At 53.5% G+C, this 12,774-nt stretch overlaps 2 protein-coding genes across 2 annotated transcripts; both read right to left on the bottom strand.

Moving 5' to 3' along the window:
• Nucleotides 1-771: 771 nt before the first annotated feature.
• CKAP5 (cytoskeleton associated protein 5) lies at nucleotides 772-4,524 on the bottom strand (the record flags this gene model as incomplete). Its single annotated transcript, XM_082003462.1, has 1 exon — nucleotides 772-4,524. The coding sequence occupies one exon, from the start codon at nucleotides 4,522-4,524 to the stop codon at nucleotides 772-774; it is 3,753 nt and encodes a 1,250-aa protein (XP_081859588.1).
• A 6,308-nt stretch (nucleotides 4,525-10,832) lies between these two features.
• Nucleotides 10,833-12,499, bottom strand: SST (somatostatin; the record flags this gene model as incomplete). The annotated part of the gene is made up of 2 exons (XM_082003899.1): nucleotides 12,023-12,499; nucleotides 10,833-11,045 (listed from the first exon to the last, which is right to left on the bottom strand). Exons 1-2 carry the CDS (start codon nucleotides 12,158-12,160, stop codon nucleotides 10,833-10,835), a joined length of 351 nt encoding a protein of 116 aa, XP_081860025.1. The 5' UTR covers nucleotides 12,161-12,499.
• Between the last annotated feature and the right edge of the window lie 275 nt (nucleotides 12,500-12,774).

Here is a 12,774-nt window from a genome sequence, read left to right as displayed (position 1 = left end):
CCGCATGCTCACCCGAGGAGCCCAGCCGGAGCTGGAGAGACACCTCCCTAGGTACGTGCATGCTTTTAATGCTCCCAGCCAAGTACCTGTGCCCCAGCGCTGCCTGCCCCACTCTTCGCTCTTCTGAACAACAGCAACAGAGACATCAACCAGAAACTCAGACCAGCTCCTGAGGGCTGCAGCCCCAGGTTGCCAGTGCACAGATAACTCACCCGGTATTCATGCTGGAGTTGTTTCTTTATTGGTTCACCTCATCTGCCTGTTGATGCGTGTGTGGAGGAGGGCTGCCTAGTTCTGACGTCCTGGTGCTATTTCTGCTGGTGGTTCTTCATGCCCCCAGCGATGTCACTGTTGTGCAGCCCTGGAAAGGAGGGAGAAGCATGACATTGGCATCCTCCGAGGGGAGCGGGCTGGCAGGGAGCCTGCTGTGGGCTGTCTTGCTCTCAAGGCTGTGTTGCTGCTGCAGGTGAATGGCAGGTTTTCCAGGTGGTGGGATGGTATCACCTCCTTCACCCGTACGGTTCCTCCCGGGATCCCCATTCATCTAAGGGGAGATGCTTCCACCTCAGGGTACATCCCCAAGGGAGGAGGATGAAAATGCTCTCTGGTGTCCTGTTCTGTCCAGATGATGGCCAGGCTTTGCTTAGCATAGCTCTGCAAGAAGAGGGAGGGGTTTTATAGGAAAGACTCCAACTTTCACTTGGGCCATTTTTGCTTACATTCATATGACTCCTCTAGACCCTCCCTCAAACTCTCCTTGGAGCAAGTTTTCTAGAAGATGGTCTCTACAACATCACCTGCTTTGTCCTTTGCAACCCCGTGGGCTGCCCAGGGGACATCCTCCCCTGCTCCTACAGCTGTTTCATTTGTCACCTGCTTGGCAGTAGGACTGACTGTCTTTCGGAGGTAAGCTTCCACCTCGGAGCCAGCTGCGTCCTCAATCAGGGTGAGGTGGTCCAGGATCCTTACTCCTTTCAGCTTGCACAAGTTGTGCAGCAGAGTTTTCAGGGTCCACAGTGGGAGTTTGTTTGCGTGCTGCCTCAGTTTTTCCTTTGAGAGAGCTTTCATGAGCATGTGGGCCTCTAGCAGGATTTCATCCAGGTTGATGGTGCTGATGGTGCCTGGGAGAAGCCATGTGCTCCTCCACAGGCACTTGACCAGCAGGTTGGAAAACTTATCTGGGCTGCTCTCAGCAGTCAGGCTGCCTTGGAGCAGCTTCAACAAGGCACAAAAAATCCTGGTCTGGTCAGATTTTTCCAACACCCTCTTCATGAGGACATTAATAGACTGTATGATCTTCTGATCTTCCTCTAGGTCTCCGTCCAGGAAGTCTAGCATTAAGGTAAAGACATTGTTCATTACATCCTTAAGCACTTCCACTGAGGCCTCCTGAGCCAGTTTCTTCTCCTGAAAGACACAGTTACAGGCCTGGATGACACAGTTACATTGCAGAATGATTTGTTCCTTCCCCCATTTCTTATCTGCTTCCTTTTGCTGGTGGATAAACTTGAGCGATTGAAAGCTTGCTACAAGAAACTCATTAATGTGCCCAGACATGGCTTCTACATTGTTCTTCTGCCTCAGGATCTCCTCAATTTCTTTCATTGCCTGCATGCTGGTATCAGTATCACCACTGCTAATGCGGCAAATACGGGAATTAATGGTGGAGGTGATGTTATGACATGTGTCATCAGTGCCTGAGGAGATAGGCAGGGTTTGGAATTCAGGGATTGTTTCTAACTGAATCATATCCTTCAGTCTAAAGATATTGTATTTTCTGGAGATCAGCCTTCTCCCTTGCTCATGTACGTGTGGAGGCAGTGTCTGGGAAGCCACATCCACCATATTCAAATTTCCTCCTTGAGAGCAGGTGGGCTCTAGCTTTGCGGCTGCATCTCCTGCCTGCTGATGGGCGGCTTCAGATCTTGTATTTGAATCACACGGAGGTTTTTCACTGAGACGCTTTGCTGGAGAAACTCTTGACCTGCCAGGTTCCTGTTCTGCAATTTGTCCCAGCATCCTCATATGCTCTTCAGGAAGATCCCCAAGCACTCTGAAGAGGGATTCCCCATGAGTTTTGCAAGCTGTGACCATAATGTTTAGAGCAGCACTACGAACAGCACTGTCTTGGTCTCCAAGGAAGGCAGCTATCCTCTTCAAGGCTTTGCTGGGGCTAGGCTCACATACCTCCAGCCCATATGCTTCAAGGAGATAACCCAGCTCCACCAGGCAACCTTCTTGCTGCTTAGTGTTATTGGACTTCATGCCTTCCACGAGGAAGCCAAACACCTTCTTAGCTGGATATACCAGGCACGTCCTCTTCAGGACAGCATGTGCCAATTTAAGAACAGTTTGCCTTGGCTCCCCCATCTTTAGGACCAGGTAAGGGAGGAAGGAAAAGGCCTCACTGTCCATCAGCTGGTACTTTTCTTGAATCAGTAAGGTTAGCAGCATATTGAGGTAGTCTAGGCTCTTGATAAGCACCCATGTGTTGGTGTCAAAGAAACGCAGGGTGAGCCATTTCAGGATCAGGTCCAGACAGCTGATGACTGCTTCCTTCTCTGTCTCTAAGTGCCTGGCCATGATGGCCAAGGCTTTGATGTGGTGTGGAAATCTGGAGTGGAACATTTCCACCTGGAAGCTGCTGGACACACAGCTGCTCATCTGAGCTTTCAGCTGCTTGATGTACCTGTCGCTGGGAGCAGTGAAGTTCCACTGCAGCACTTTGCTGCCTTTCTCATCCCTCATTCTCTGTTCTTTCCCCTTGGGGACGATTATGAAGATGGGTCCCAGTTTGCTGCCCCCATCCTTCAAAGTGGACTTAATTTGTGCTTTTTCCTTGGCTGCATCTGTGTTTTTCAGGACTCTTTCTCCTGACTTGGGCTTCTTAGGACACTGCTGCTCCTCTCTGTTGGTTTTGGGTGCTGGCTCTTTAGCTGATGCTTGTGAAGACAGGGCTATTGCTGCAGGTGGTGTGGTTAGAACAGAGGGGAAAGTGGTAGTGGTGGTGACTCTAGTGTGTTTAGAAAGTGACTTAGCAGAAGCAGTGGACTGGGCTGACGGACTGTCTTTGGCATTCTCTAGTATTGCAAGTATGTGGTCCTTTGCAGCTGCCTTCAGCTCGCTGGTGGCTTCAGTCATCTTCTCAAAGCCAAGGTGCATTATAAAGAAGGGCAGGGCTGCCTGCGAGGCTGTCTGCACGTCCCTGTTACTGTCCTGCAGGGAAGAGTAGAGGTGAGGCACACACCGAAGCAGGTCTGAGGGAGCTGACTTGAGGGTGGGCAGCTGTTCAGCCAGCCACCGTGCCAGCTCTTGCTTCTGGAAAGGCATTTCTTCACCTAGATCTTCTGAAATGTCCTGCCTTTCCAGCCACTCCAATATGTTGATCTGGGCAGCCCAGGCATTCACAGCAGCCAGGGCAGCAGCTCTCATGCTGCTCTTGCTTTCCCTAAACAGAGCAATGAGGGGAAAGCCCAAGTCCTTCATGTGCTGTTTGATGTCAGAGCCCATGGCTTTGGAAAGTTGTTGGAGGACCCTCAGGGCTGTCTGTACCAGGGTGGGGTTTGGGTTGCAGAGACAAGCCCTCAGGGCTCTTGGGAGCTCTCCTATGTTTGGCTGGATGAATCTGGCATCCTGAAGGATGTCTGCAACCTCTTCTAGGCCCTCCCTCTGCATGGTCCTGTTCTTCGCCTGCAGCTTTGACACCAAGTCTGGTGTGATCCTGTCACCAATGTCTATGGCTTCAGTCCTTCTCTGATCCCCTGGATCCTCCTGGACCCTGTCATCTAGGTATGGCTTGGGGTTGGCACGACTGGGAATTGGTGGGACCTGTCCATGCAGCTTCTCCAGCTCAGCATCTATCTGGGGAAGAAGGGGCAGCTCTTCACTTTCTATCAGCGCTCTCAGTGAGTCTCCCATGTACAGGTAAATAACCCCCAGCAAGGTGATGGCTGATCTCTGCACACCAGAGTGAACAGCAGCAAGAGCAATCTTCAGGGTATTAACCAGTGCCTTGGCCTCCATCCCTGCAAAGCCAAACTCCAGAATTGCATTTGACAGCCAGTCCAAGATCTTGGAATGGATCCTGGAGTTATTCTGTGAAAAGGCCAACAACATAGCTCTTTTTGCAGTCCAAGGCAAAGAACATGCCTCTGCTATAGCTGTCAGGGCTCCTTGAGCATTTTTGCTGCATAACACATCTCCCACCATTTCCACCACACTTTCCAGGACAATTTGAGCAGATGTTCTGGAGAAGTCCCCTTTCTCAGCTAGCAAGGTGATGGTATGAAGTTTCTTCTGCATCACCTGGAGTTTTGTTTCCTTTTGTCCCCATGACAGCAGTCTCACCAGGGCTTGGCATGGTATCTCACTTTTCTCCATCTCCCCAACAGTCTTCTGAAGGGTATCCATGCTGGAAATCCTCTCTTTCCAATCATCGCTTCCCAAATGCTGTATGCAGCTTTCAGGGAGAACAGCTGCCGCCTTTTCCTCACACTCTTCTACTGAGAGCTCTGGTTCAAACATGCTGCTTGAGCCCAATTTTCCTGTTTGCTGTTAGCCTCTGTCCTTCCAGGTATGGTGGGCTTTTCTTCCAAGGACCCACAACCAGGAGCAAAGGAGTATCACTGGGCATCCCTGCTGCTAGGCCATGATGAGGGGTTGGAGTTGTAGGTCAGCAGCCTTGGGCCCCTCCTGGCAGGGTGCGGAGCCCATGGAACAGCCCTGGAGAGCACCAGCCATTGTGAGGTTGGTGCAACACCAGCTATGCTGGGGAGACAGCCCGTGGGGAGCCACACTGGTGTGGTTGTGTCCCTTTGCCACATGCAACTACCTCTCCTCTCACAGCGGGGTCTGAGCATCCAAGGTCCAGGACCGCTTCTTGCAGCTGGGAGAAGACATCAGCACAGGTAACATCACCTCCAGCCCCCATTGCCTCCAGGGGCTGTTTATTCAAGCTGTGGAAGATGCCGTCTCCTGCAGCCTGGAGCTCTGGCGTCTGGGCAACAGTGACTGCCACACATTATGCCAAAGTGCCACCACCACAGGCCATCTGGTCCCCTGAGCCTCTAACTGGACATAGCTCTTCCTCCCTCTGGCCCTGCTGCTGCTTCGACTGTGAAGGTTCAGAAGGGCTGAGTGAATAAGGAGTTGTGATGTATGCTGAACAACAACAAAAATCATTGCTGGGGAAGAAGATTTGTACGGCAGTAATTTCTTACAGGTTGCCATTAGAACAAACCCCACTACATTTACCCCTAGGTAGAACAGTTTGCTTGCTTTCATGTTATTTAACTTTCTTCTAATCGATTCAAAATTGGCAACTCTGACATGAGAAACGCCCTTTAGAAATGAAAAGCAGGCACTTAGTTTTGTGGGAAAATCTTTGTCAGTGCAGCGGCGCTGCCCACATCCTCACACGGCTCCAGCCCCCGAAAGTGCTGCTCCGGGGAAAGCCCCTCTTTGCAGGACCCTTATCTCCAGGCTACCTTTCTGCAGCAGGGCTGTGTCCAGAGCTTGGAAAGCCCTTGGCACGGAGGACACCCATACTGAGCTTCTGGTGGTACCGATAGAGACCATAAACAGGACAATCCGTGCTCTTTGGCTCTCTCTGCTGGCTGCAGTGCACCCCATTCCTGGGCTTGTCCTCAGCAATGTCCCCCCACGTTGCAGCCTTTGGGGAACAGGCCGGCATGGGGAGCAGAGCAGCAGGGAAAGAAATACTGTGTTTGAGTCTCTGGGAAGAAGCACAAACCCTGACAAGCACAAGAGGTAAAACGGAGAAGAAAAGAGGCGGCAGTGAAGTTTTACAGAAAAGCCTTGCAAATGTGACAGCTAATTTCCAGGGGAGTCTTTTTTCTTCCTTAAACCTCAGTCCTCAGGAAAAGGAGAGGTTTTCCTTGAAGGCAGAACACAGACCTGTGTAAGGGAGCGAACGCTCTGCCTCGGGGCCCAGCAGCACCCGGCTTATTGCCGGGCCAGGAGGGATTCACCGACTTCTGCTCCGTGCCTGGAGGAATCTCGTACCAAGGGTTGCAGGATGAGCAAGGGAGGGCCCTGGAGCATCTCTTGGCTCAACTCCTGGGAATGCTTTGCCAGGGCTGGAGGCAAGGAGCTTTTCCTTCCTCCACACCACGGAGCGCGGCAGGCTGCCAGCAGCAAGAGCCAGCTGCACGGAGCGGGAGGCAGGCAGCGGAGAGCGTCAGGAGGGATGCTCTGGCATTGTGTGCGGGACCAAGTCCCTCTCTCTGGTCCAGCAGCCAACCCTGGGGATGAGCAAAGGATGAATTTCAGTGCATCATTTCATGCTTACTTAGGGAATCTCTTCATAGGAAATACTGCGGACCTTCATTATATTAATTTTGTTAATGACCAGGTAGTTTTCTTTGTCAGATGATATTGGAAATACTATTCCTGGCACAAACTGGCATTTGTACTATATGTGTGAGAAAAACTGAACTTGGTGATTTTTTGGGGACCTTGTTAATTTGTTTTGTGTTCTATAAGTTTTTTATGGGGTAAGTCTCCTAAGACTGGGATCCAAACCATCTTCTGAGGTACTCACAGCATCTGGCCAAAGAGCTATTCTCAGAAGTACAGTTGGGTGTTTACAAAAAGCAACAAATAATTCCCTAATAAAGCAAAGACAACAGAGAAGAAAATGCTCAGTGTAAGTGAGTTTTATTTCATCATTTTGGTGAGAAGCTGTCAAAGAGTCAGAAGGTGTTCAGCGAGCAGAGAGTACAGTCTGTTCCTTTATCATAATAACTTTTATTGCCTAGGTATAGCTTTTCTCACCCTGGTCAATAAACATCCTGCTGCTTTGCTTTCAGAGAATTAGGACTCGATTGCAGCAGTGAGTGCTTCTTTCCGAACGCCTGGTGATGACCCATACGGGGGCTGGGGGTTGCTCCATTACTCCCCAGAGGTGCTGGGAGTTGGGCAGGATGAAAGATTCCCATGGTGAGAGCAGAGATCTGGGAATCTGAGATGCTCCCAGTGACTGTGGATGAGAGTGACGGTGTAATGATCACTTGGAGCCACAGAGGCAGAGTAAATGCAAAGGCAGCGCAGAGCATCTTACAGGCTGTTCTCGGTGAAGGGTAGTTGTGCCCATGGGTCCAGGCTCTTGGTCTCTTCTGTGGAGCCAAACGGAGTAAGCTGGTGCCAGAGTGGACCCAGGCTATGAAAGCTGGATCCCACAAGTCTATCCTCTGCATCACAGCTAGGATGGCTTCAAGCTGTCTGTCACCATCAAGCCTTATGGGCCAAGGAAGACTTGCTTTTTTTACCAATTTGAGCTGCACATAAAAAAAATCCCGGCGTGCTTGCTAGAGTGAATGACCCTCCCTGGCATTGTTAGCTGTAGAGTTTGCTGCTGGGGATGGCTGAGAACCTCATCACTGACTTCCCATCAGGGGAATGTGTGTTTCCAGGCCTTATACAACCTTTTCTGGTTTTCATTAAAAGCAACTCTTCAGACGACAGTTTCAAGCCCTTTGAAGTGGTTCCTCATGGACATTTCCCCCCACTGCCTCAGGTGAATCACTGGGTTGAAGGTACTTGCTGGAATGGGGATTGCTCTGGGTCTGCCCATGACACCGAGTGCAAGAGGGGAGATGAATCAACCGAGTGTGGATCATCGCAGCCCCTAAGGTGGGGGGGGGGCCATGCCGAGGCTGCTCCTCCGTGGAGCCTCGGCTCTGAGCTGCAGAGAACATCACTTGAAAACCTCTCTCAAAAACTGCTCCCTCCTTCAGCAGTTCTGGCCTGTGGGAGCTGACGTACCTATGTTCTCATCCCAGATTCAGCCTTGCCCAGGAACAGTCTTCCCAGCCTGGGACACTGTTCCGTGGCTGTGTGGCCAGGGATTAAATATAGCCATTTAATCCCGTTGCCCCATAATTCCCACCTATCAAAGAGAAGCAATAAATATTTCTTTGTCTTTCTAGCCTTTTTAGCTCAGCAGGGTAAGACCATGTCTTGCATTGTGTTTGTATGGCTCCCAGCACCCAGGGTTGCTGGCGCTGCCGCAGTGCAATTACATGTGGTGACACTGTATTTAACGCCCTTGGAATCTTCTTCCCAAACTCCAGGAGCTCCTGAGCTGAAGGAGGGAGCAGGTTTGTCTTTCTGCCCCTGAACTGAGGACGTTCACACGTGCCTCCACCAGTATATCTTCATTAAGCTTCTCAGAAGCTGCCGTGACGTGACGCCAGCTGTATTGCTGAAACAGGCTGGTGTAGCGTGTGAATCACTCTGTCTTCAATTCCTGCTGGTGCCTGAGGATCATCCGCATGCCTATTTGTGATGGGTTTCACTCTGGCAATTGGCGGGATTAGACTCCCTTCAGAAGCACTGTCTGAGCGTAGTGACCAAGAGGAAAAACCTTGGGCGAGTAGTGGTCTATTTATATCCCATGAAAGATGGACTCGGTGCATAAGAATATTCAAGCCACTGGCACCTCCACCCCCTTTCTGTTCCTGTAGCTGCTGTCTTGAGGCTGCCTCAGCACTGAAGAATTAGCTGCTTTTTGAAAGCTAAGTGGAATCTCAGTCAAGAACGGAGCGAGCAGCCAGGCATGGAGAGGTCTCTGCTTTACTGAACCCCCTAAAATCTGCTCCCTGGACGATGCACAGCAACAAAGGAACCAGATGTGAACTAGGACCGTTGCTCTCTCCTCACTTTCAAACAGGGTCTTATTCTCACCCTGTCTGCTTTTAGGGCTGAGAAATGATCTACATTACCTGCGCTTCTTAAATGTCTCTTCGGAGGCTTCCCCCCAAGAGTGCCAGCCCTGCCCGCCTCCCAAGGGTGAGTTAATCCTGCACCCTCCACAGCTGCACCAGCCGCAGAAATCCAGGGGGTGAAAGAGGATGCCCTGCGTGCCCGGGCTCTCCCCCGTCCCCCCGAATCGCCGGGAGGTTCACCATTCCCTGCTCAGCCTGCAAGGTGCCCAGCCCCGGCACAGAGGGCACAGCCCTTAGCCCCGCCGCTCTGCATGCGGGGCGGGGGAGGCCCGGGACCGCGCATTTCCCCAGGTCCACCAGGAAACCTGTCCCTCTGACGGGGGAGGAGGAGCGGAGGCTCCCAGGCGCTGGGGAGACGCGGGATCATGTCACAGCAAGGCTTGTGCAGCGGGTGCAGGATCCAGCTTCCGCGGCAGCGGCCGGGCAGGGAGCGGACAGCCCTTAACCCTGCCTGCAGCAAGGGCAGCAGCCGCCGCTGCCCTGCTCCAGGGAGGGAGGGCATCACCCGGTCCTGCCTCTGGGCTCGGAGGGGCCGATGCCAGCAGCTCCTGTCCCCGCACACATCCCCCGCTGCCTTGGCCTGCTGGCGGCCGGCCGTGGAGCAGCCCGTGCGAGCCCTGCGGTGAGTGAGCGCGGCGGGGCTGGGATTTCACACCGGCACTGCTATAGTTCCCAATGACCAGGGATTCACCTGTCCGCAGCTCGAATCTAACAAACCGCTGCCCACGGGGAAAGGAGGCGCAGACCAAGAGCAAAGGCACTGGCCCACAGGCCATCAGGAACGATGCCCCACAGAGCCAAGCTCCGCACAGACCCGAGGTGACTTCACATGCGCTCAGCTGGGGAACCCACCACCACGGGGGTCATGCTCAGCCCTCCGCCCATGAATATCTCTAAGATTCCCCATTTTTCACCTTTCCTTCACATACAATGGCTACAAAATATTTGTTACTTCTAGTCCTGAATGATGAATTTCTGGTCAAAGTGACACCCGTCCCCCGTGCAGGACGCACACTCCACGGCTCCAATGCACCCGTGATTGCATGTCACAAACCAGCACGGCCAGAAAGGGAAGAGACTCTGCAAAAGCACAAAGAATTTCTCTTCCATTGAGAGAAGTATGTCTTTTTCCCAATGCTATATATCTTCTACCCTACTGAATCTTTTAATGTTGCCTTTAATGATGATGTAGTGGGTAGCAAAACTGCTGTAGTGGGTTTATTAGCTGCAGAGGGGCTGATGGCATGGGGTTAACATCTCAGCTTTGCAGGGATGTGAAACGTCCCCCTGTGCAGCAGAACAAAGGAAAACTTTCCGAAGGAATCCCAGAAGCAGTGTTTGTCAGGGATGTTGCAAGGAGTAAAATATGCCAGGTGAGAAAACCTTTTAGTGTTTGTGGCTGAGGGGATGAGGTATGGGTGGGGTAAGCTTGTACCGTGAACCACTTTTATGATGCCACATCGCTTGGAATACACAGCTGTTATTTATATGATGTCTTTGGTGATGGGTGTAAATCCTCTAGACTGAAGTGCCAGCACCGTGGATTTGACTCAGTCACAATTACAGGGCTTTGATATCTAAAATACCACTGTGTCTCTAGGTCCCTTAGAAACACCACAGCAAAAAAAATTCACTTTAAGAGATACTGTGTGCCTGTGCATATGTGTGCATGTGGATGCTGTTTGCTCCTGCTGCCCTGAGTCGGGCAGTATTGCAAAGACAAGCAGTCTGAGAGAGGTGACTTAGGTTTTCTCATTGACCACCAAATCTCAGCATCACCGTTTGAAACATAAATTTTATTGCAACAAAGAATTAAAAATAGTACATCCGAAAGAGTTGCAGAGTGCATGTCATTAAAGAACTAGTCAGAAATCACAACTCAAGCAAATCGTGTACAATTGGAACAGAAAGTTTTATTAAAACAACTGGAAATCAAACTCAAATTTTCCTTGTTTGTTTAATTTCACCATAACCGTGGATTGTGTATTTACAGTCTTCGCCTCTTTGTGGTGAAGGTTCTGCTTGGGGCAGGGAGGGCTAGGAAGAAGGCAGGGATGGATGGGGAGGAGAGGTGGGTTTCAAAAGCTAACAAGATGTGAAAGTTTTCCAGAAGAAGTTCTTGCAGCCTGCTTTGCGTTCCCGGGGTGCCAGAGCGGGGTTAGAGTTAGCCGAGCGCTCCAGCTCCAGTCTCACTTCATCCTGCTCAGCCCCTCGGGACAAGTCCTCAGACTCCAGGGCTTCATTTTCTGTCTGGCTTGGCTCTGAGAGCAGTTCTGCCAAAAAGTACTTGGCCAGTTCCTTTGGGGAGAAGGGAGAGAGAGACCACAATTATTCTTTGGCTTTTGGGGGCTCAACAATCTGTCCCTCTAAGACACCTTTGTGCCCAAATTAGAGACACGCTGGATTGCGGAGGAGAAGGGGAGCCCCAGCTTTGTAAAGAGCCCAGCCTGACAGCTGCTACACAGCAGCTGAGTCTACAAAATAAAGCGGAGCAGAAAAGCGTTGACATCTACCTGGTGTGGGGAAGAGACTGCTGTCCTGGCCGTGGCAGGGGATGAACTCATCCGAGCACCACCCCACCTTCCCTTCCCTTCCCGCTGGTCCAGCACGCTGTGCTGGCCTCATTGAGGGTGCCGCAAGGATGCTGCTGACACAGGAAAGGTCTTTGGGGGAGCTTGCAGGGGAACTTTTTAACTGGCGGTTATTTTTCCTTTCCCCCCCCAAGCCCTGGCTGCCCCCTTGCATGGCTAAAGACGTCCTCCTGCTGCACTGAGGCAGCTGCCTTGGTGGCGAGCAGCCCCGGAGAGCTTCACCAGGGGCTCTGTCCTCTGCCCTGGCAGCGGCTGCTCTGCATCCCCCACCGGCACCCAGCTGGGCTGGACTTGGGGGGTCTCCCCTTTCCACCCCCAGCTGCTCAGCCCCAGCAGGAACCAGGGGATCTGCTGGGTAACCGGGATCTGCAGCAAGCAACTGGGGTTCTGAAACGGGGTCATCGGGGAGGTCTGGCGAGGGACTGGACATCTTGCACTGAGGGTGCTGGGGTGTCTGGTGGGGAACCGGAAGGGTCTGCAGCAGGGAAGTTGGGGGTCTGCACTGGGGTTGCCAGGGGCTCTTGGCAGGGAAACGGAGGGTCTGCAGCAGGGAACTGGGAGGGTCTCCAGAGGAGAAGTAGGGGTCTGCAGTGGAGAAGCAGCGGTGTGAAGCTGGGGCATCGGGGTGCCCCGCAGGGTGCCCGAGGGGTGCCCGGGGTGGCCGCCCCGTCGCGGGACTCTCACCTGCTTCCCGGCGGCGGCAGCCAGGGACTTCTGCAGGAACTGCCGGAGCCGCGGGTCCGAGGGGGCGGCCGAGACGGTGCCGAGGGCCAGGGCGATGGAGAGCAAGGCCAGGGCGCACTGGAGGCGGCACGACAGCATCTCGCCGGCGGGTCGGGCGCGGGGAGGCGGCGGCGGGCAGGCGCTGGCGGCTCCGCGGCGGCTCGGCTCCGGCGTTGGGGATCTCCTCGCCGCCCGCCGCCTTTATAAACCCTTCTCCTGACGTCAAGGCGGGGGCGCCCCCCTCGCCCCACGCCGCCGGGGGTGGGTCCCTGCCCGGGACCGGGCGGGGGTGTGCCGGGACCGGGGGTGCTCCACTCTGCCCGGGGCTGGCCAAAAGTCCACGGTGCCCCCCGAGTATCCCGCTCCGGCCGCCTCCGGCGCGTTTTCTCCCCAAATCACCGCCCCTGCGGAACACCCGACCCTTCTCGTCCACTCCCTCCTCCCCAGCCACAGGCTCCCCGGCGCGGCGGTAGGGGGTCCCAGCTGTGCACCCCGCGTGTCTGACCCCCGTGCCGGAGGACTAAGCCCCCCAGCAGTCCCGGTGCCAAAGCCCCTCGCTCCAGCGCGGCTTCCCGCCCCGTCGGGTAAGAAACGGCTGCGGAGTCTGAGGGGCTGGAAAGGGTCCCCTTAAGGGAGGACTTGCCCCCGGCTGTAGCAGGGAGTGGGGGATGCTGAGCTGCCCCCGAGGGTCCTTTCTGCCTTCCGTGGCCCCT

Source organism: Phaethon aethereus, assembly GCF_964289735.1.
Source record: "Phaethon aethereus genome assembly, chromosome: 9".
Classification (NCBI taxonomy): Eukaryota; Metazoa; Chordata; class Aves; order Phaethontiformes; family Phaethontidae; genus Phaethon; species Phaethon aethereus.
Note: the sequence above shows the minus strand (reverse complement) of the source record. Positions and strands in the feature narration are given on the sequence as shown.